Below are 22076 nucleotides of genomic sequence, written 5' to 3'. Positions count from 1 at the left end.
GAAAGCAGATTCGTAGTGTGTGGAACGAGAGTGGCTGATTCTGCCTGACGGGGTCGAGGATTAAAAAAGAGAGCACTGACATCTGGTGTTGGAGATATTTCTTTCCTGACTGATTTGTTCAGAAAGGTGTACTTGGAACTCGCGTATAGCTGTACCCAAACCCGTTCGTTATCAATTTTTCCCTATTAGATTTATTAGGAAAATGAATGTGGAACGTTCCTTTAAGTCTTTTTTCTAAGTGATAGAAGAGATTGTAGCCGGTTTGGGGGTAATGCAGTAGTGAGGCTAGAAGCCTTCGTTTATGTGTCCTGGCTGGCAGTTGACTCTGTTTTACTCTTCATGATCTTTATTTTTTACACTGGTGAGAGTGCTGAAAGATTTCTGTTTCAGAGATTTTTATTTTTCTATCGTCTTCTCACAATAATGTTGGGGGGTTTAGTTGATCTCAAATATATTGAGAACAGAAAAATTTTGGATTTTTTTTAACTAGGATAGACGTCTGAGATTTGAGGTGTTCCCATATCAAGGAGATTGGACAGAGGGGGGTTTAAGAACTGTAGTCAAGCCAATTTGCGCAATGATTAGTGGTCAGCACAGTTTCAAGACATGCACTTTTGTTCTACGGTCCCATAATTATTTTCTTGAACACATAGCCTACCGTCATTAAGAGATACTTAGACGAATAGTTTACTAACGACCTTTAGTGCTTCAGACATTGATTTCGGAGAAAAGGGAAACTACAGTGTGTTGCTAAAATGTAAATCTGTAGAAACTATGGAAATACTAGGCGCATACAGTAGGAAGGGATGTCAAATATTTCAAGTCCTGAAACTTTACTTTGAGAGTTTCAGCTGCATCTTTATTTGTACCCGTCATTGAATCCTGTAACCATTGGCTCCCTGACATCAAGAAGCATACAATTGCTCTCGTCCGGCTTGTGTTAATAAACCTGAGAGCTCTGTTTCTCCGGGATATGCTATTTTCCCTTTTTCTCTATGGGAGCCTCTTCTTGAAGGTGCTTTTAAACAAAAAGGATAAAATAATAGTTAGCTACAGGCTAAAATATATATTTTAGCTTACGTATAATGACATATAGAAAGTAATGAATTTCCAGTGCGATTAAAGAACCCCGCCCACAGACTGCCTCTGCCTTCCTCCCGATGGTGATACGCTGGAGGATGAAAGCAGAGATGGGCTGGAGAAATGCGGAGGCAGGAGATCGGCGCTGGACGAAAAGCGACATCTCGGTGGCGACCGTGCCCTGTATGGAGCGATGCAGGGCGGGCAGCGCTGGGCAGCGCTCGGTGCCTGCAGTGCCGGGAGGAGGCTGCGGGCGCCGCTGTTGACCGAGAGGAGCGAGAGGAAGCTCGGAGCGCTACCGGCAGCCCCGCCCGCTGCGGATCGGCTCACTCGGTTGCTCTCTCCCTGTCTGAACCTGCGGTCCCCGATCGTCCCCGCCGTGCTGGTCCATTCTGGAGCCAGGCGGAGGCACCGGCAGCTGCGCTCGGTGCAGGAGCTGAGAGCATTGAGTGGGAGCGGGATTGGATCGGCGGTGCTGCGGTGCCGGGGGAGCCGCGGCCGAGATGTGGGCGGCGGGGAGGCGCTGGGGCCGGCGGCAGCGAGCGCTGCTCTGGGCCGTGCTGCTGGCGGCGTGGGAGGCGGCGTGGGGGCAGCTGCGCTACTCGGTGCCCGAGGAGATGCCCAAGGGCTCGTTCGTGGGCGACGTGGCCAAGGACCTGGGTCTGCAGCTGCCGGAGATCCGAGATCGCGGCGTCCGCATTATCTCCGAAGGTAGTACCCAGTATTTCGCTGTTCACGGGAAGACGGGACATTTAGTGACGGCGGAGAGGATCGACAGAGAGCAGCTGTGCGAGAGTGTGCAGCAATGCGTGCTGCGCTGTGAGCTGATAGTGGAGGGGGAAATGAAATTTTATGAAATAGAAGTGGAAATCACGGACATTAACGACAATGCGCCCAGCTTCAAGGAAACAGAGCTGGAACAGAGAATGAGTGAGACATCGCCAGTGGGGTCGCGGTTTCCGTTACCCGAGGCTCATGATACGGACTCGGGCCGAAATTCGCTTCAGAGCTACGAGCTGAGCGGTGACGAGCACTTCTCGCTGGCCGTGCAGGCGGGCCCCGGCGGCGATCAGCGTCCCGAGCTGGTGCTGGCGAGGGCGCTGGACCGGGAGGAGGCGGCGTTTCACGAGCTGGTGCTGAGGGCGATGGACGGCGGCGATCCGGCACGGACGGGCACGGCTCGGATCCGCGTGACGGTGCTGGACGCGAACGACAACGCGCCCGTGTTCAGCCAGGCGGAGTACACGGTCCGTGTGCCCGAGGACGCGCCCGTGGGCTCCACCCTCATCACCGTCATGGCCACTGACTCCGACGAGGGGATTTTCGGTAACGTGAAATACTCGTTTAAGAAAGCAACAAAGAAAGCATCGAAGATGTTCTATCTCGACTCTGAGACCGGAGATATCACGTTATCGCGCAGCCTGGACTTCGAGGAAGGTGACTCATATAAGCTGGAGGTGCAGGCTCAGGATGACGGCGGCCTTTCTGACACTGCTGAAGTCGCAATAGCCGTCACAGACATAAACGACAATATGCCGGTTATTTCCGTGCGGTCAGCGCTAAGTGAGATTTCCGAGGACGCCCCTTCGGGGACAGTGGTCGCCCTGTTACACGTATATGATAAGGATTCCGGGAAGAATGGCGAGGTCCGCTGCTCTATCGACAAAGACATTCCGTTCCTGCTGCAGAGTTCTCACGGCAGCTACTACAGCGTGGTGACAGCGAGAGAGCTGGACCGGGAGCAGGTGTCGGAGTACAACGTGACGGTGCGGGCGGCCGACGGCGGGTCGCCATCGCTGCAGAGCAGCGCGGTGCTGGCGCTGCGGGTGCTGGACGTGAACGACAACGCGCCGGTGTTCGCGGAGGAGCGCTACAGTGCGCGGCTGGCGGAGAACAACGCGGCGGGCGCGCTGGTGCTGACGGTGCGCGCCACGGACGCGGACTGGGGGCAGAACGCGCGCGTGCGCTACCGGCTGGCGGAGGGGCGGGTGCGGGGCGCGCCGCTGTCGTCGTACGTGTCGGTGCAGGCGGAGACGGGCGCGCTGTACGCGCTGCGCTCCTTGGACTACGAGCAGCTGCGCGAGCTGCAGCTGTGCGTGCGGGCGGAGGACGGCGGCGCGCCGGCGCTGAGCAGCAACGTGTCGGTGCGGCTGCAGATCGTGGACGAGAACGACAACGCGCCGCAGGTGCTGTACCCGCCGGCGGCGGCCGCAGCGGCGGCGTGGTCGGGCGTGGAGCTGGCGCCGCGGCGGTCGGAGGCCGGCGCGCTGGTGGCCAAGGTGGTGGCGGTGGACGCGGACGCGGGGCAGAACGCGTGGCTGTCCTACGAGCTGGCCAAGGCCACGGAGCCGGGGCTGTTCCGCGTGGGGCTGCACAGCGGCGAGGTGCGCACGGCGCGCTCGCCGCTGGCCCGCGACGCGGCGCGCCACAGCCTGGTGGTGCTGGTGCGGGACCACGGGCGGCCGGCGCTGTCGGCCACGGCCACGCTGAGCGTGGTGCTGGCCGAGAGCGTGGCCGAGCTGCTGGCCGAGCTGGGCAGCGCGGCGCACGAGGCGGCGGCGCCGGGCGAGCCGGCCGCCAGCCTGACGCGCTGGCTCGTGCTGGCCGTGGCCGCCGTCTCGTGCCTCTTCGTGGCCTTCCTGCTGCTGCTGCTGGCGCTGCGCCTGCGCCGCTGCCACCGCCAGCAGCTGCTGCCGCCGGACAGCGGCGCCTCGCGCGGCGTGCCCGTCTCGCACTTCGTGGGCATCGACGGCGTGCGCGCCTTCCTGCAGTCCTACTCGCACGACGTGTCGCTCACGGCCGACTCGCGCAAGAGCCACCTGCGCTTCTCGGCCGCCAGCTGCTGCGACACCCTCCCGGCCCGGCCGCCGCCCGACGAGCCCGCGCCGCTGCTCGGAGACGAGGACCCGGCCGGCGCCCTCCCCTCGGATCTCGCCCCGCCCTCGGTGAGTTCCCCTGTCCAAATTTTTTCCGCAAGGCTTTCTCCTGGTTGTGCCCTGCCCCTTCCTCGCCGTGTTCTCTGTGTTTCACAGGGGACTTTGACTAAAAGCATGGTTTCCATTGGTGTAATTCTGTGGTTTTGTTGACCATTGCTGTCGTGATATGAGCATGGAGTGTGTCCTCAGCCTTCCAGTATATGACGAAGGAAGGAGGGAGACGGCTGCTGCTGACACGTTGTTGGTGAGGTCGGAATTTGGGCATTTGGTCCTGTTCCAGGCACTGTTTCCACTGTATCAGCATTGCTGTGTAGAATCTGCGTTCCTGGTAGTATTAGATATTCTGAAGGGATGGATCATGGTATTACGATGTTACACTTTTTAGATGATTTATATGTCTTCCCAACAGCAAGTGTGCTTTAAGAGGTAGAACGTGTCTTGCACAAAATGCCGATGGGTTTGTGTGGAACCTCTCTGCACGTTGTTCTCAGCCTTTCTTGCTCTCCTTTATCGCTATGATACATAGTGGAGGTAGCAGGAAAAGTGTTTGTGTCATCGGTGCTTTAGTTTTTGTCGCCAAGAGAGGATTGGACCAGGCAACAAGTGGTCCTTGATTATGTCTGTCTGTCTGTCTGTTGGAGGGATGAAGAATTATCTTGAAGTTGTGATTCTTTGAAAAGGCTGTGTGTGGCATCATGTGGAGGAGGAAATCGCAGAACTGGTTTGGTTTTGTCTTTTTTTGTAAAGTAGAGCTATGTCAGATGGAGCTGGATGAGCCTTGGTTAGAAAATATTTAACATGGCAAGAGAATTGCCTGGATGGGAAGGGAGAGAATGAAGGTGCAGTGAGAGATAGAAGGTGGGCATAATTTCCTGTGAGCAGATATTCGCTGAGTCGGCATGTCTTGGAAGACTGCTCAGCTTTTCCGTTGAGACCTCTGAAGTCTGTCCACAGAGCTCCAGTGAGCAGCAAATGTAGCTTCCATAGCACAGAGATGAACTGATGGCTGTGTGCAATTGGTGCTGGGAAGAGAAATGGTCTGGGGTGTAGGAGTTACGGGGGTCACACGGTAGGGACGGACGGAGACGAGATCTCTTTGAAGCCAAGTTGTATAACTTGTAGTTTTTTACAAAGGGCGTGGGTGAAGGGCCTTGTTGTGAGCTGCTAGCTGCAGCTCGGAGCAAGGCCGAGAGAAGAGAAGCTTAAAGTGTAAGAGAATCAACGACAAAAGTTTAAGAGCGGAGATCATGTAGAAAAGAAGGGGTGAAGAAGTGCAGAGAGAAGACAAAGAGGCAAAGAAGAGCGCGAGAGTGAGCAAAGAGATAAGAGAGAAGAAAGATAAGAAAGCGCAAAAAAAGTGAAGTTCTCGTTACAATACAATAAATCATCCTCAGTGGTGAATATGCAAATTCTCATTAACCAATCTACTACAACATACATATCTTATAACATTTCTACACAACTTATAAGAGTCACTACATTACCATACTACGTTTACGTGTTAAACCTTAAATCTTATTCTTTAGGCCCAATCTGCCAAGCTGCAAGGCCTGCTTGCGGAGGGAATTGTTTCCTCCAAGTGATTACATTCAACTAGTCACAACTAAAGTATCTCAAAAGTTGCTTTCATTTCAATCTCGCTTATAGTTTCTATATTCTCAAAATATTTTGTCAAGCATTCATATTTAAAAAGCTTTCTTGTTTCAACCTCCCCAACACTGGGGAACTGGGCCTCCACTGTCACATGTTTTTAAACGATCTGGGTGAAAGGACAGCATGGATGGTGTGAAGGGCTGGAAATCTGAGTGCTGTGAGCTGTGTGTGACTGTCTGCTGAAAGACTCAGGGGAATGTTTTCCTCCATTCCCTGTCCTCTTCCCGTGTATAGGATGAAGCAGTGTGAGGTCCTTCTTTCCCAAGTAATTGTTTAGAAGGTCTGTATTCCAGCTGCATGGAGAACCCTGGCAGGTTCTTAATAAGTATTTGGTGGTCATGATAATGGTGTCACTGCAAAGCCTAATTTTGTGCTTATGGGGTATGGGAATTACAAGCTGTGCATTCACTGCCTATAAACAGCATCATCAATCATCTACTGTGAGTTATATAACCCAGAAGAGAGTTGTGAGCTCTTCAGTTCTTCAGGTGTTAACTTTCTGTCTCATTCTTTTGATCATCTGAAGATGATTCTTTCATGTTATTGGTGAAAAGAGAGAGTTCCATAGATATCTTTCTTGAAAATGTCTCAGTAATGAATGCTTCTTCTTGTTGCATGGTTAGGCTGAGATGTGAAATATTACCAGGAGTCAGGAGATACTGTCTGAGCAACTTTCCTCTTGCTGGAGTCTCTTTACATTCTGAAGATCTGTGCAAACCATGGGAGCTGTGAAGGATTAGGAGGGAGTGTTGGTTGTGTGGTTTGTGAACAGGCCCTGGTGGAGACATGGCATGTGTTTTGTTGATCCCCAGCGCTATTGCTGGCCTTCTGAAAATGAGTCAGGAGGAGTCTTATGATTTTCAATTGTGTGGTTTGGACTGCAATGGCCTAGTTTGTGTTCCATATTCCATTGCATCAAGAGTGGTAGTCCCACATGCTTTGAGGAGTCCATGTGCTGAAGAATGGTGATGTTGCCTTTGAGGTGAGTCTTGGATGTATTGGTCTTTGACAGAGCTGTTAAAAATTTATGGCATATATAACATTTCCCACTTTTTTAGGTAATATGGAGGAGCAGAATAACCTTAGTTGTGATGGTTGGGCTCTGAGAAACTGTGCACAGGAGTTTCTTCTAATCATGTTTGTACACAAAATTTGCTGTAATGTTATGTTTCGCCAGGGAGAAGAAGTCTGTGTATGCAGAGACAGGGCTGGTGCTGGAGTTCACTGTGATACTGTTCAAAATGAATGAATGAATTATTTTCAGTTCTGTTTGTCTTGGTATTTGGATAATGCCCCCAGCTGTGGCTCCAAGCTTTTTCTTTCTCTTCCCATCCAAGGAAATGACAGCCTGGGGCCTGTGGAGTGACTCCTGTGTGAGGCCCCTGTGTATTGGTTCCAGTCCAGTTTCCTGAGTTGTGTATATACTGCAGTTTACCCAATCTGCAATGTCAGGCCACGACTGATACTCTTCTGGTGTTTTCCCATTCTTGGCTGAGTTCATTTCAGTTCCTTTGTATAATTTATTAGCGTTGGGTTGAGTTAGGTTGGGTAGGTTTGGGTTGGGTTAGGTAGGGTTAGGTTTGTTTGTTTGTTTCCTTGGCTTTTTGGCCAAAAGTAAAGCTGAATGTGTCTGGAAATCTTTCAAACTCCAAAATACGTAATTATCCAGTAGGGAGAGTACCTCTCATCCATCCCTTGTAGCTATACTTGTAGTCATAGAATCCCAGAAACACAGAATCAGAGAATGGTTTGTGTTGCAAAGGACCTTGAAGATCCTCTTTTTCCAGCTGCTCTGCCATGGGCAGGGGCATCTTCCACCAGAGCAGGTGGCTCGGAGCCCCAGCCAGCCTGACCTTGAATATTTTCATTCAACAAATACAACTTCATGAATGGATGTCTCCCCAAGGGGTTGCTTTCTCTGTGGCCAACAGGGAACCCAAATTGTGGTTTGTGTTGATGGTGAAAGTAAAGGCTGTGAATGCAGAGTGAGGAGGGTGAGAACTCAGTTCTGTGCCAGGCAATTTGGGGACTCAGTGTGGGTTTGGCAGAGAAATGGTTTGATTTCATACTTGATTGCAAAGTCAGTGCCATTGCTGCTCTGATCCTGGTGTCTGAATCAGACAATGAAAGTCCCCCAACAGTAACATTTTGCACAGTAACTGTTCATGGTCAACCATAATTCTTGGCTGGAAGCAGTAATTAATCCTGTGTGAAACCTCCATTATCCATCTGTATCTCTGTTCAATACGGGTTTATAGAGTTTCTTCACAATTGTAATTACACTTTCATTCAGGTCTTTGTTTCCAGGAAGGTTGCAGCTCATTTTCACGTTTCTGATTAGTACTTTTAAATATGAAACAGTGAGTGATGTTTTTCATTGCCTCCTTACTTCAGTCACTTAAGACTGAATGGTGTGGGGACTATGAGGCAGAAGAGGTAAGGGAATCTGTTGTAATATGTCAGATTTACCTTGAGAAAGAGGCTGATTAGAAGCTGTTTAAAATGATGGTTTCATAACTGTGCAAGGTGAGCAGGCCATGCAGTAGAAAGAGTTGCTGAGGAGAGGAGTCTCTCTTCAAATGAACCCGTTGTATTATTGTCCCATCTAAGTCCTCAGGGCCATACACCTGCAACTTCTCAGTGACTCCTACGTGCTCTCAGGTATGAGTATTAAGGCCTGGAGTAAAGGTCTGGAAGACTTCACACTGGGCATGTCTGACTCCGTGTTTTCTTATAATGCTTCCTTGCTTTATCTGATTCGTGGTTTTCTGTTTTGTGTGGACTTTTTGTCTTGTTTTCTTTTTCCTTGATTTACTCAGTATTTGGGTATACTTACAATTAACAACAATCCATCTTTGTTTAGTAACATATGATGTGCTAATGTCCCTTGCTCTTGTTGCAGTGGGAGTGGAAGGCAGGAGATATGAGAGTGACTTTGTTTTCTGTTCCCATCTGGAGAAGTAGATGAAAATATGACTTCAGTAGAGGTTTCTTCTCTATGAAACAGAGCATGTGATAAAGATGGGGAGAAGATTCCCCCTAAGCCAATGGTTTCATGAGCCATTCTCAGTTGGCTGACTGCTGGTCTTTTAGTAAGATTGTTTGTCATTTCTGTGCTCTAGAATCCTTCAGTTCCTTATCATAATGGAGGTGAGCAGACAATTGCATTTCCCTTCTGGGTGTGGTTGCAGTGCATTATCATCTCATGATGGATTTGAGCAGTGAGGGGATGGCCACGAACAAAACCTCACAGTGGCTGGCATGGAAGAAAAAGCAGAGAGGGGAGCTCTGTGTGTGAGGCTGGAGAAGAACTTTGGGTCATTGCCTTGTCAGAAAGAAAAGAGTAAATGTTATTCTGCTATCTTGGCATAGGGGATGCTTATATTGCGTTAGGCGGATCTGTATCTCCAACTAATATTTCCCAGATAATGAGAGAACAATTGAGAAAAATGTGGAGAAGCTGTTGAAATCTTCTCTATATTATCGGTTATTATTGGTGTTAATGGCCCATTATTTTATTAAGGGCGTCTGAATTCCATTCCATACTGCCCTGCAATGACTATTTCCTTGTGACTGTGGAATGTGACCTAAAAGAATGTCCTAAAAGCACCGGCCAACATAGCTCACATGGAAACGCCTTGCAGTTGAATTAAGCCAGAGCTCCTGCTGTCGCTGTTTGCGGTCGGGGAGAGCCCCCGGGGCCGGGGCAGCCGCTGAGCCCCGCCCAAAGCCGGGCGCCCTTGAGCGTGGCCGTGCGGCGGCTGCAGTGTCGCGGCGGCGCCTCCGGGTGTCGCTGTTGGCCGCCGCCGAGCGCCGCTGGAGCCGCCGCCGCCGCAGCGTCCTGCCCCCGCAGGCTGCTCGCTCGCCCGGCGCCGGCCGCAGCGGCAGCGGCACCGACAGCAGCAGCGGCGGCGGCGAGAGGCGGCCCGAGCGGTCTGGGTGGCTTTCAGCGGTGTCTGTTGTGGGCGGCGAGAGCGGCTGGAAGGGAGGCAGGGCAGCGGCAGGAGGCAGGAGCGCGGCGAGCGCAGCGGGCAGAGAATGGCGGTGAGGCGGCGGCAGAGGCTTGGGCCGGGCGGCGGGCGAGCGCTGCTGGCCGCGCTGCTGCTGCTGCTGCTGTGCGTGTGGTGCCGGGCGGCGGCCGAGCGGGTCCGCTACGCCATCGCCGAGGAGCTGGGCAGAGGCTCGCTCGTGGGGCCGCTGGCGCGGGACCTGGGGCTCAGCGCGGACGAGCTGCCGGCGCGCAAGCTGCGGCTGAGCGAGGAGAAGCAATACTTCACGGTGAATGAGGAGAACGGGAACCTGTACGTGAACGAGAGGCTGGACCGGGAGGAGATGTGCGGCGAGTCGGCGACCTGCTCTGTCAGCTTCGAGGCGCTGGTGCAGAACCCGCTGAACATTTTCCAAGTCGAGGTGTCCATTGAGGACGTGAATGACAACTCCCCAGTCTTCAGCAAAGCTATTCTGGATCTCGAGATCGGTGAATTAATCCCTCCCGGTGCTCGTTTTCCGCTGGAGATGGCCCGAGATTCAGACGCAGGAAGTAACTCGCTGCTGACTTACCAGCTCAGCAGCCACCCTTCCTTCAGTTTGACCGTGACAGAGAGCCCTGACGGAACCAAGCAGCCAGAAATAGTTTTGGACAGAGCCTTGGACCGCGAGAAGCAGAGCACCTTTGAGCTGGTGCTGATGGCAGTGGATGGCGGGGATCCCGCAAGATCCGGGACTGTTCAGGTACGCATAAACGTTACTGACGCCAACGATAACCCGCCCGTGTTCAGCAAAAGCCTCTACGAGGAGAGAGTAGCGGAGAATCTGCCAGTGGGGTCTCTGGTGCTGCGGGTACAGGCGACAGATGCTGACGCGGGCTCCAATGGGCGCGTCTCCTATTCATTCAGCAACGTCCCAGACACCATCCGTGCTCTGTTCACTGTCGACAGCAACAGCGGCGAGGTGAGGACGGTGGGTCCCTTAGATTTCGAGGAGAAGAATAAATACATCTTCGGCCTGGAGGCGACGGACGGAGGCGGCTTAACAGGTCACTGCAAGGCTCAAATAGATATCACGGACGAGAACGACAACGCCCCAGAAATCACCATTCTGTCGCTCTCGAGTCCCGTGCCCGAGGATGCCCCGACCGGCACCGTGGTGGCCGTGCTGAAAGTGCGGGACAGAGACTCCGGTGAGAACGGTCAGGTGTCGTGCGAGCTGTCGGGAGAGGCGCCGCTGTCGATCGTGGCGTCGTCGGGCGGCTCGTACAAGGTGGTGACATCGGGCGCGCTGGACCGCGAGCAGGTGTCGGAGCATCGCGTGACGGTTGTGGCCCGGGACCGGGGCAGGCCGGCGCTGCGGAGCAGCAGGGAGCTGGTGCTGGAGGTGTCGGACGAGAACGACAACGCGCCGGTGTTCGAGGAGGCGGCGTACAGCGCGTACGTGGCGGAGAACAACGCGGCGGGCGCGCTGGTGCTGCGCGTGCAGGCGCGGGACGCGGACGCGGGCGCCAACGGGCGCGTGAGCTACTGGCTGGCGGGCGGCAGCGCGGGCGCGGCGGGCGCGGCGCCGCTGGTGTCGGTGGAGGCGCGGAGCGGCGCGCTGTACGCGCAGCGCTCCTTGGACTACGAGCAGTGCCGCGAGTTCACGGTGGCCGTGCGGGCGCAGGACGGCGGCTCGCCGGCGCGCAGCTCCACGGCCACGGTGCGCGTCTTCGTGCTGGACCGCAACGACAACGCGCCCAGGGTGCTCTGGCCCGCGCCGGCGGCGGCCGGGCCGGGAGAGGCTGCGGGAGGGGCGGCGGCGGCGCCTTTCGAGGTGGTTCCGCGCTCGGCCGAGGCCGGCTACCTGGTGGCCAAGGTGGTGGCGGTGGACGCGGACGCGGGGCGCAACGCGTGGCTGTCGTACGAGCTGGTGCAGGCGTCGGAGCCGGCGCTGTTCCGCGTGGGGCTGCACAGCGGCGAGGTGCGCACGGCGCGCGCCGTGGGCGAGCGGGACGCGGCCAAGCAGCGGCTGGTGGCCGTGGTGAAGGACCACGGGCAGCCGGCGCTGTCGGCCACGGCCACGCTGCACGTGGTGCTGGCCGAGAGCTTGCAGGAGGCGCTGCCGGAGCTGAGCGAGCGGCCGGCGGGCGCCGAGGCGGCGGCGGCGGCGGCCGAGCTGCAGTTCTACCTGGTGCTGGCGCTGGCCCTGCTGTCGGCGCTCTTGGTGCTGAGCGTGGCGCTGGCCGTGCTGGCGCGGCTGCGCCGGGCCGGGCCGCCCGCCGTGCTGCGCTGCCTGGGCGCGCAGCGCTTCTCGCTGGCCGGCGCCGCCTTCCCGGCCGACTTCTGCGAGGGCACCTTGCCCTACTCCTACAACCTGTGCGTGCCGCCGCCCGCCCGCGCCGTGCCCGAGGCCGCTTGGCCGCCGCCGCCGCCGGTGGTGCCCATCCTGTCGGCAGAGGAGCTTCTGGGCGGTGATTCTGTCGGGAAGCCGAGCCCGGACAGTACCGCCGTGACGGGGGAGCCGCCGGCCGAATCCACCATACCAGAGGTGTGTAATCACGTATGCCTATTCTCTCCTAACCTTTACCTCCTAAGAGCGTGAGGCAGTCTGGTCTTGGTCTTCGTTTCTCTTTTGGGATTGTTCATACTGGACTGTGTTTCAGTTAATTCCTTTGCGTATCCCATCCCGTATTTCTCAGCAGACAGCTTTACGAACGGGTTCTTTTTATCTCATCAGCTGATGATGAGACGTAGGCTCAATGTATCGGCTCCTAACTTTCAGCCATATCGAGTAAAATCTTTCAGGACTGGTGATGCTCTTATTCACCTTTTCCTTTCCTTCATTTGCTACTTAGAACAGGCAGGCATTAACGGCAGCTTTTCTTTGATGCCATTGCGGACTGTTGGTGAGCAAAACGTGTTGTTTGAAACGCTGGAAGTTACTAATGATGAAGGCAAATTTTAAGGGTCTAGAACGAGATTCGTTATTGACGCCCGATATTTGAGATTTTATTTTCTGAGGTGTATTTTCCGTCTGCTCCCGAGTAACAACTGTAGAAAAAACACTATTTGCTGCTGTTTTTGTGTTTGGCTTTTAAGTGGAATGTGCATAAGCCTCACTGAATGTGATCGTGACAAGTCATTTCTTTTTAAAGAGTATAAAGAGCGCTCCTCCCCTTTTCCTTCCCCCTCACTCTTACATCTTTTGAGGGAAGGCAGCTGCAAAACACCGGGTTTTAATGAACAAATGACATGAGCATGTTCCGTGTCAATTCCTGCCTTATCAGTGTTCAAACGTAGGGCAGGGTTTCGCCGTTCAACTTGTGTTTTCCAAAACGTTTTGGGTTCACCGTAGCTTTTCTTGCGATTTATCATCCGTTTAGGTTCACTTGGAAAGTTTTGTCTAAAAAGCTTGGTTTGTCTGATATGTTAAAAGTTACGAAAGCTCCAGGGGGAACTTACACCATACAATAAGATCTGTTAATTTTATATGATGGGTTTAGGAAAACGGAGTGGATAATTCCTCCTTTGTAATCTTTATTTCCCGAAGCAAAATACTGAGACTTTGCTGTTGGGTAATATCCCGTTGGTAATGGGTTTTGTCTTGTGTACTCCAAAGCGAGCATAAGTCTGTCTCTCTAAAGGACGTTAAGCCATTGTCAGTCCCGAGCTTTCCCGGAAGGCGGCTGCCCAAAGGACAGCTTTAGTCCCGCTGATACTGGCAGAACTTTTCGGTGGCGACTGTCCCCTCCCCGCGAGCTGCCCGTGTGCGAGGCAGGGCGGGCAGCGCTGGGCAGCGCTCGGTGCCTGCAGTGCCGGGAGGAGGCTGCGGGCGCCGCTGTTGACCGAGAGGAGCGAGAGGAAGCTCGGAGCGCTACCGGCAGCCCCGCCCGCTGCGGATCGGTTCGATCGGTTGTTCCCTGTCGGGCTCGGCGGCGGGCGGTCTGCAAGAGTCCCCGAGGTACGGACCCTGCTACAGCGAGACGGAAGGGCCGGCGGCAGAAGCCGGGAGCGCTTAGCCGGGTCTGAGTGGAACAAGGAGGAGGATAGGTAGTCGGAGGCGGGGAATAGCTGGCCGCAGTGCGGATCCGCGGCGGAGATGTGCGCGGCGGGGAGGCGCTGGGGCCGGCGGCAGCGAGCTCTGCTCTGGGCCGTGCTGCTGGCGGCGTGGGAGGCGGCGCGGGGGCAGCTGCGCTACTCGGTGCCCGAGGAGATGCCCAAGGGCTCGTTCGTTGGCGACGTGGCCAAGGACCTGGGTCTGCAGCTGCCGGAGATCCGAGACCGCGGCGTCCGAGTGGTCTCCGAAGGTAGGACGCAGTATTTCGCTCTGCACGGGAAGACGGGACATTTGGTGACGGCAGAGAGGATCGACAGAGAGCAGCTGTGCGAGAGAGTGCAACAATGCGTGCTGCGCTGTGAGCTGATAGTAGAAGGGGAAATGAAGTTCTATGAAATAGAAGTTCAAATCACGGACATAAACGACAACGCGCCGAGCTTCAAGGATATTGAGCTGGAAGAGAGAATAAGTGAGACAACTGCCCTGGGGTCGCGATTTCCCTTACCTGAGGCCCTTGATTCGGACTCGGGCCGGAATTCGCTGCAGAGCTACGAGCTGAGCGGTGACGAGCACTTCTCGCTGGCCGTGCAGGCGGGCCCCGGCGGCGATCAGCGTCCCGAGCTGGTGCTGGCGAAGGCGCTGGACCGCGAGGAGGCGGCGTTTCACGAGCTGGTGCTGAGGGCGATGGACGGCGGCGATCCGGCACGGACGGGCACGGCTCGGATCCGCGTGACCGTGGTGGATGCGAACGACAACGCGCCCGTGTTCAGCCAGGCGGAGTACACGGTGCGTGTGCCCGAGGACGCGCCCGTGGGCTCAGCCCTCGTCACTGCCACGGCCACAGATGGCGACGAGGGGCTGAATGGCCATGTTAAATACTCGTTAAAGAAAATAACAGAAAGAGCTTTGAAGATATTCCATCTGGACTCTGAGAGTGGAGCGATCACTCTGTTGCAAAGCCTGGACTTCGAGGAAGGCGACTATTACGAACTGGAGGTGCAGGCACGGGACGGGGGAGGCCTTTTCGACACTGCCAAAGTCGCGATCACCGTCACAGACATTAATGATAACACTCCAGTGATTTCTTTACGCTCAGCACTAAGTGAGATTTCTGAGGACGCCCCTTCGGGGACTACGGTCGCCCTGCTGCACGTACATGATCGCGACTGGGGGGCCAATGGCGAGGTGCGCTGCTCGCTTGGCGGGGATGTCCCATTCCGGTTGCAGAGCTCTCACGGCAGCTACTACAGCGTGGTGACAGCGAGAGAGCTGGACCGGGAGCAGGTGTCGGAGTACAACGTGACGGTGCGGGCGGCCGACGGCGGGTCGCCGTCGCTGCAGAGCAGCGCGGTGCTGGCGCTGCGGGTGCTGGACGTGAACGACAACGCGCCGGTGTTCGCGGAGGAGCGCTACAGCGCGCGGCTGGCGGAGAACAACGCGGCGGGCGCGCTGGTGCTGACGGTGCGCGCCACGGACGCGGACTGGGGGCAGAACGCGCGCGTGCGCTACCGGCTGGCGGAGGGGCGGGTGCGGGGCGCGCCGCTGTCGTCGTACGTGTCGGTGCAGGCGGAGACGGGCGCGCTGTACGCGCTGCGCTCCTTGGACTACGAGCAGCTGCGCGAGCTGCAGCTGTGCGTGCGGGCGGAGGACGGCGGCGCGCCGGCGCTGAGCAGCAACGTGTCGGTGCGGCTGCAGATCGTGGACGAGAACGACAACGCGCCGCAGGTGCTGTACCCGCCGGCGGCGGCCGCAGCGGCGGCGTGGTCGGGCGTGGAGCTGGCGCCGCGGCGGTCGGAGGCCGGCGCGCTGGTGGCCAAGGTGGTGGCGGTGGACGCGGACGCGGGGCAGAACGCGTGGCTGTCCTACGAGCTGGCCAAGGCCACGGAGCCGGGGCTGTTCCGCGTGGGGCTGCACAGCGGTGAGGTGCGCACGGCGCGCTCGCCGCTGGCCCGCGACGCGGCGCGCCACAGCCTGGTGGTGCTGGTGCGGGACCACGGGCGGCCGGCGCTGTCGGCCACGGCCACGCTGAGCGTGGTGCTGGCCGAGAGCGTGGCCGAGCTGCTGGCCGAGCTGGGCAGCGCGGCGCACGAGGCGGCGGCGCCGGGCGAGCCGGCCGCCAGCCTGACGCGCTGGCTCGTGCTGGCCGTGGCCGCCGTCTCGTGCCTCTTCGTGGCCTTCCTGCTGCTGCTGCTGGCGCTGCGCCTGCGCCGCTGCCACCGCCAGCAGCTGCTGCCGCCGGACAGCGGCGCCTCGCGCGGCGTGCCCGTCTCGCACTTCGTGGGCATCGACGGCGTGCGCGCCTTCCTGCAGTCCTACTCGCACGACGTGTCGCTCACGGCCGACTCGCGCAAGAGCCACCTGCGCTTCTCGGCCGCCAGCTGCTGCGACACCCTCCCGGCCCGGCCGCCGCCCGACGAGCCCGCGCCGCTGCTCGGAGACGAGGACCCGGCCGGCGCCCTCCTCTCGGACCCCGCCCCTCCCTCGGTGAGTTCCTCTGTCCAGATTTTCTCCGCGAAGTATTCTTGTGATGCTGCTCTGCCCTTTCCCCGCCGTGTTATCTGGCTTGCATAGGAGATTTTATCTAAAAGCGTGGTAATGTATCCTTTAATGAAGTTTTGAAGGCTGGAGTCCATTGCTGTCATTATGTGAACGTGGAGTGGGTCTTCAGGCTTCCAATTATACTAGAAGGATGAACGAATAAGGCTGCAGCTAGCAGTCTGTTGATGAGATCGGATGTTTTGGTATTTATGAGGTTCCTTATTTTGTTCCCTGGTATTAACTGTGCTGTGTAGAATCTGTGTTCCTATTATTATTAAATTCTCAGAAAATATAGATTGTGTTTTAGGAAATACAACATTTTGCTAGGCTCATATGTCTCCCCAAGACCAGATGTGCTTGAATAGGTAGAATCTGTCTTAAACAAAATGCTGAAGGCTTTGTGTGGAACTTCTGTGTACCTTTTTCTCAGGCTTTATTTCTGTCTCTGCTACATAGTGGAGGTCAGCAGGAAGCGTTTTGTCATCCATGCTTTGGTGTTTCTTGCAAGAAAGTATGTGGCGAGGCAACAAGTGTTTCTTGATGATGTCTGTCTTTTGTGGTGATGAATGATCCTCTCGAAGTTGTGATTCTTTGAAAAGGCTGTGTGTGGCTGAATGTGGAGGAGGAAATGCAGGAGGAAATGGCAGAACTGCTTTGGTTTTTTCCTTTTTTTTACGGTAGAGCTATATCAGATGAAGCTGGATGAGCCTTGGGTAGAAAGTATTTAGCATGGCAAGAGAATTTCCTGGATGGGAAGGGAGAGATTCAAGGTGCAGTGGGAGATACAAGGTGGGCATAATTCCCTGTGAGTAGATATTCACTGAGTCAGTGTCTCTTTGAAGATTGCTCAGCTTTTTTGTTGAGACCTATGAAGGCTCTTCACAAAACTCCAGTGAGCAGCAAATGTAGCTTCTATAGCACGGAGATGTACATAGCACGGAGATGTACAGACAGCTGTGTCAAGTTGGTGCTGGGAAGAGAAATGTTCTGGGGAACGGGGCCCCCACTGTCACATGCTTTTAAGGTAGATGGGTGAAAACACAGCATGAATGATGTGAAGGGTTGGAAATGTGAGTGCTGTGAGCTGTGTGTGAATGTCTGCTGAAAGACTCAGGGGAATGTTTTCCTCCATTCCTTGTCCAGTTTCTATCTCTAGGATGAAGCAATGTGAGTTTCTTCTTCCCCAAGTAATTGTCTAGAAGATCTATATTCCAGCTGCATGGAGAACCCTGGCAGGTTCTTGCTAAGTATTTTCATGTCATTATAATTGTGTCACGTAAAGGTTTAATTTTAACTTATGACAGATGGGGTATGGGAATTGCAAGCTGTGTATTCAGTGCCTATAAACAACGTCATCCATCATCTATTCTGAGTTACATAACCCAGAAGAGAGTTGTGAGCTCTTCAGTTGTGCAGGTGTTAATTTCTGTTTCACTCTTCTGATGATCTGAAGATGGTTCTTTCATAATTATAAGTGAAAAGGGAGAGACTTTCATATACATATTTCTCGAAAATATGTCTTTAATAAATGCTTTTTTCTTGTCCCATTTCTCGGATGTGATGTCAAATATTATCCATGGTAAAGAGATACAAGCAACTTTCCTCTTGGTGGAGCCTCTCGAAATTCTGAAGTTCTGTGCTATCCACGGGAGGTGGGAAGGGTTAGTAGCGAGTGTTGGTTGTATGGTGTGTGAGGAGGCCCTGGTGGAGACATGGCTTGTGTTTTGTTGATCCTATTGGGCTATTGCTGGCATTCTTAAAATGAGTCAGGAGGAGTCTCATGATTTTCAGTTGTGTGGTTTGGACTGAAATGGCCTAGTTTGGGTTCCATATTCCTTTGTATCAAGAGTGGTAGTCCAACATGCTTTGAGGAGTCCATGTGCTGAAGAATGGTGATGTTGCCTTTGAGGTGATTCTTGGATGTGTGGGTCTTTGACGGAGCTGGTAATAATTTATGGCCTTTGTAACATTTCCCACTTTTTTAGGTAATATGGAAGAGCAGAATAACCTTAGTTGTGATGCTTGGGCTCTGAGAAGCTCTGCACACGAGTTTTGTTCTCATGATGTCTGTATGCAAAATTTGCTTCCATGTTATGTTTGGCCAGAGAGAAGCAGTCTGTGTATGCAGAGACAGGGCTGGTGCTGGAGTTCAGTGTGATTCAGTTCAAAATGAATGAATGAATTGTGTCCAGTTCTGTTTGTCCTGGTATTCAGATGAGGCCCCAAGCTGTGGTTCGAAACTTTGTCTTACTATCCAAGGAAATGACAGCCTGGGGCCTGTGGAGTGACTCCTGTGTGAGGCTCCTGTGTATTGGTTACAGCTGAGTTTCCAGGGTTGTGTATATGCTGCAATTGACCCAATCTGCAATGTGAGGCCATGATTGATACTCTTCTGGTGTTTTCCCATTCTTGGCTGGGTTCATTTCAGTTCCTTTGGATAATTTCTTTGGGTTTAGTTGTGTTGGGTTGTTTCTTTGTTTGCTTGTATTTTTGTCAAGGAGTAAAGCTGAATGTGTCTGGCAATCCTGCAACCTCCAAACATATAATTATCCACTAGGGAGAATATCTCTTATCCATTTCTTGTAGCTGTACTTGTAATCATAGAATTCCAGAAGCACAGCATCAGAGAATTATTTGTGTTGCAAAGGATGTTAAAGATCCCCTCATTCACCCTCCTCTGCCATGGGCAGGGGCATCTTCCACCAGAGCAGGTGCCTCAGAGCCCCAGCCAGCCTGACCTTGAATATTTCATTCAAGAAATACAACTTCATGAATGGATGTTTCCCCAAGGTGTTGTTTTCTCTGTGGCCAACATGGAACCAAAACTGTGGTTGGTGTTGATGGTGAAACTGAAGGCTGTGAATGCAGAGTGAGGAGGGTGAGAGCTCAGTTCTGTGCCAGGCAAATGGGGGGCTCAGTGTGGGTTTGGCAGAGAAATGGTTTGATTTCATGCTTGATTCCAAAGGCAGTGCCATTGCTGTTCTGATCCTGGTGTCTCTGTCATGAAAGATAATTACTGTCTTCTACCAATAACATTTTCTACAGTTCATGTGCATCCATAATTCTTGACTGGAATCAGTAATTAATCCTGTGTGAAAGCTCCATTATCTGCATGTCTATGACACATTGTAATATAGAGTTTTTTCAGAAGTGTAATTACACTTCCACTCAGGCCTTTGTTTCCAGGAAGATTGAAGCTCATTTTCATAATTCTGGTCATTACTTTGAAATATGAAACAGTGACTGATGTTTTCAGCAAATCCTTACTTCAGTCATCTAGGAGAAAACCCTGTGTGTGAAGGGAAGAGGAGTACTAGGTAGCAGAAGGAAGGAGAGAATCTCCTGTAATTTGTCAGAAGATTTACCTTGAGAAAGAGGCCAATGAGAAGCTGTTAAAAATGATGGTTTCATAACTGTGCAAGGGAAGCAAGCCATGCAGTAGAAAATGTTGCTGAGGAGATAATTCATTCTTCAAATGAACCCCTCTATCTTACTGTGCTGTGAAAGTCCTCAGGGCGACACACTTGCAGATTGAAATCTCAGTGGCTTCCACATGCTCTCAGATATGAATTTTAAGGCCTGCAATAAAGGCGTAGAAGGTTTCATTGTGACCATGTCTGATTCCCTGTGCTCTTGTAGTGTTTCCTTGCCTTATCTGATTCATGTTTTCAGGGTTTCTGTGGGTTTTTTGTTTTGTTTTGTTTTCCGTTGATTTATACACTATGTGGGTATGCTTACAATTTAAAGCAATCAATCTCCTTTTTTTCTAACATATGTTGTGCCAATGTCCCTTGCTCTTGTTGCTGTGGGAGAGAAAGGCAGGGGATATGAGAGTGACTTTTCTTCCTGTTCCTGTTGGGAGAAATAGATATAAATATGACTACAGTAGACTTTGCCTCTCTATGGAACAGAGCTTGTGATAAGGACAGGGAGATTACCCCTAAGCCAATGGTTTGATGAGCCATTCTCCGTTGGATGACTGCTGATGTTTCAGTATGATTGTTTATCATTTGTGTGCTCTGGAATCCTTCAGTTCCTTATCATAATGGTGGTGAGCAGACAATTGTCCCTCCCTTCTGGGCGTGGCTGCAGTGCGTTATCATCTCATGATGGATTGGAGCAGTGAGGAGATGGTCACAAACAAATCCTCACAGTGGCCTGGCATGGAAGAAAAAGCAGAGAGGGGAGCTCTGTGTGTGAGGCTGGAGAAGAACTGGGTCATTGCCTTGCTTGACACATGTCACAGATAGCACCAGGCTGTGCCTGATGGAGTCCAGTGGGATTTGAGTTTCTTCTGTAGAGCAAGGCAGACCTAGAAAATGTTATTGCATCTGTCCATTTCCATGTGTTTCTGACTCTTGCATTGCTTGTTGTCATGAGCTCAGGCTCAGGGTGTCTGATCTCATGTGGAAGGTCTCCTCTGTGCCAGCTGCCCGAGTGCAGGTGCAGTTCCCACACACACCTGGGATGTTTCCAGGTGCACAGAGGAAGGGTTTCAGAAGCACTCCTGGTGTGCTCAGCCAGGAACATTTTGTCTGTGGTTTAATCATGCAGGGTGATCTCTGCTGCAGCTGTCCAAGTGCAGAGTGACCACCCAGGCCAGCCAAGGTTTCCATGGACAGAGCAGGGCCCAGTGGGAGAAGGTGTGCAGTGTCCCCCAGGCCATCACCCAGAGGAACCTGCAGGGCAATCACCTGGAGGCTGTCAAATGGCTGAGGAACAGGCTGGAGAGTCACCTGCAGGGAGTTCCAGACAGTGGCTCCATGTCCAGGTGCAAAGCAGTGACTTGTGCTGTCCCTGCAGGGCCCAGACTGGGCCCAGTTCTGTTCAGCACCTGCATGGCCAATGGGATTGAGGCACCTTCAGGCAATTTGCAGCTGACACCGATTGGAGCTGATTCACTGCAGGGCAGAGATGGCAGCCAGGGATGGGCTGGAGAAGTGGCCCCGTGCAACCATCATGAAATGGATCAAAGTGCAAGGTCCTGCAGCTGGGGTGGGGCAATCCCCAGTTGAAACAGAGAGTGGGGGACAGGGAAGAGCTTTGCAGAGAAGTGCTTTGGGTTATTGGTGTGTGATGAGGTGGGCCATGAGCTGCCCATGGGCACCTGCTGCTGGAATTGTGCCCTGCACTGCATGACAAGCACTCTGCCTGGCAGGTCAAGGGAGTTCCTTCCCTCCTCTAAACTCTTTCTGTGAGAGCACAGACTGAATGCAGATCTTGGGCCAATATCCCAATGGACATGCTAGAGTTCCCAGAAGGATCATGAAAGTGGTCTGTGGGCTGGAACATTTCTGTTATGATGAAGGGCTGAAGGAGTGTAGGTCTTCCAGCATAGAGAAATTATGCCTGTGCGTAGACTTATCACTGTATTTTTGTTGTTTCTGTTTAAGCTTATAAGAAATATGGACAGAGCTCTTTTTATGAGTGCCAGTGGTCATAGGACACCATTCAAATATTTTTAAGTGAAAGAAGGGAGGTTTTGATTAAGAGAAATCTTTCCAGTGTGGGTTGTTTGGAAATAGAAGATATTACCAAAAAAAGTTTTGGATATACCCGAAATGTTCAAGTCTAGCATGTTCTTGCCCATGGCATTGGTGTAAATTTAATGACCTTTAAAGAAAAGTTTAAATTTGATATTGGAAACATTGTTTTGCTCTATGAAGGACTTAGTGTTCCTTTGCGCTTTCTATATTCAGGTGCTCAGATATGGGTGAACGAAACAGCTCAAATGAAGCAATTTTCATGAGTCAGAAACGAAAGAGTAAACGTTATTCTGCCTTCTTGGCATAGGGGATGCTCACATTGCTTGCTCTATACCTCACATTTAATATTTCTCAA

At 53.2% G+C, this 22076-nt stretch overlaps 3 protein-coding genes across 10 annotated transcripts in view; all 3 read left to right on the top strand.

The window, feature by feature from the left end:
• LOC134424614 (protocadherin gamma-A4-like) overlaps positions 1 to 22076 on the top strand; it is a 261717-nt gene that overhangs the window by 161849 nt on the left and 77792 nt on the right. Inside the window, exon 1 of one of the 8 annotated variants that reach the window (XM_063168489.1) lies at positions 1554 to 4025. The exons of the other annotated variants lie outside the window; for them this stretch is intronic. Coding sequence (XP_063024559.1) covers positions 1584 to 4025 — 2442 coding nt within the window. The 5' untranslated portion in view covers positions 1554 to 1583. Of the gene's footprint in view, positions 1 to 1553; positions 4026 to 22076 lie in introns of those variants that run through there. 8 annotated transcript variants of the gene reach the window in all.
• LOC134424961 (protocadherin gamma-B5-like) lies at positions 9548 to 13669 on the top strand. The gene is made up of 2 exons (XM_063169171.1): positions 9548 to 12200; positions 13304 to 13669. Exons 1-2 carry the CDS (start codon positions 9708 to 9710, stop codon positions 13667 to 13669), a joined length of 2859 nt encoding a protein of 952 aa, XP_063025241.1. The 5' UTR covers positions 9548 to 9707.
• On the top strand, positions 13542 to 22028 carry LOC134424960 (protocadherin gamma-A10-like). The gene is made up of 3 exons (XM_063169170.1): positions 13542 to 16181; positions 20807 to 21006; positions 21935 to 22028. The coding sequence occupies exons 1-3, from the start codon at positions 13740 to 13742 to the stop codon at positions 22026 to 22028; spliced, it is 2736 nt and encodes a 911-aa protein (XP_063025240.1). The 5' UTR covers positions 13542 to 13739.

The sequence above is a fragment of the Melospiza melodia genome, chromosome 14 (genome assembly GCF_035770615.1).
Source record: "Melospiza melodia melodia isolate bMelMel2 chromosome 14, bMelMel2.pri, whole genome shotgun sequence".
Classification (NCBI taxonomy): Eukaryota; Metazoa; Chordata; class Aves; order Passeriformes; family Passerellidae; genus Melospiza; species Melospiza melodia.
This window is presented reverse-complemented; position numbering and strand designations above follow the sequence as displayed.

What these genes read in the sequence shown, in the direction of transcription:
- LOC134424961 (XM_063169171.1), top strand. Translation starts at nt 9,708, where the DNA reads ATGGCGGTGAGGCGGCGGCAGAGGCTTGGGCCGGGCGGCGGGCGAGCG. An exon ending in TACCAGAGGTGTGTAATCAC is followed by an intron (nt 12,201 to 13,303) that starts GTATGCCTATTC and finishes AGCCATTGTCAG; the next exon opens with TCCCGAGCTTTCCCGGAAGG.
- LOC134424960 (XM_063169170.1), top strand. Translation starts at nt 13,740, where the DNA reads ATGTGCGCGGCGGGGAGGCGCTGGGGCCGGCGGCAGCGAGCTCTGCTC. An exon ending in CGGACCCCGCCCCTCCCTCG is followed by an intron (nt 16,182 to 20,806) that starts GTGAGTTCCTCT and finishes TCTCTGCTGCAG; the next exon opens with CTGTCCAAGTGCAGAGTGAC. An exon ending in GACAGTGGCTCCATGTCCAG is followed by an intron (nt 21,007 to 21,934) that starts GTGCAAAGCAGT and finishes TTCTATATTCAG; the next exon opens with GTGCTCAGATATGGGTGAAC.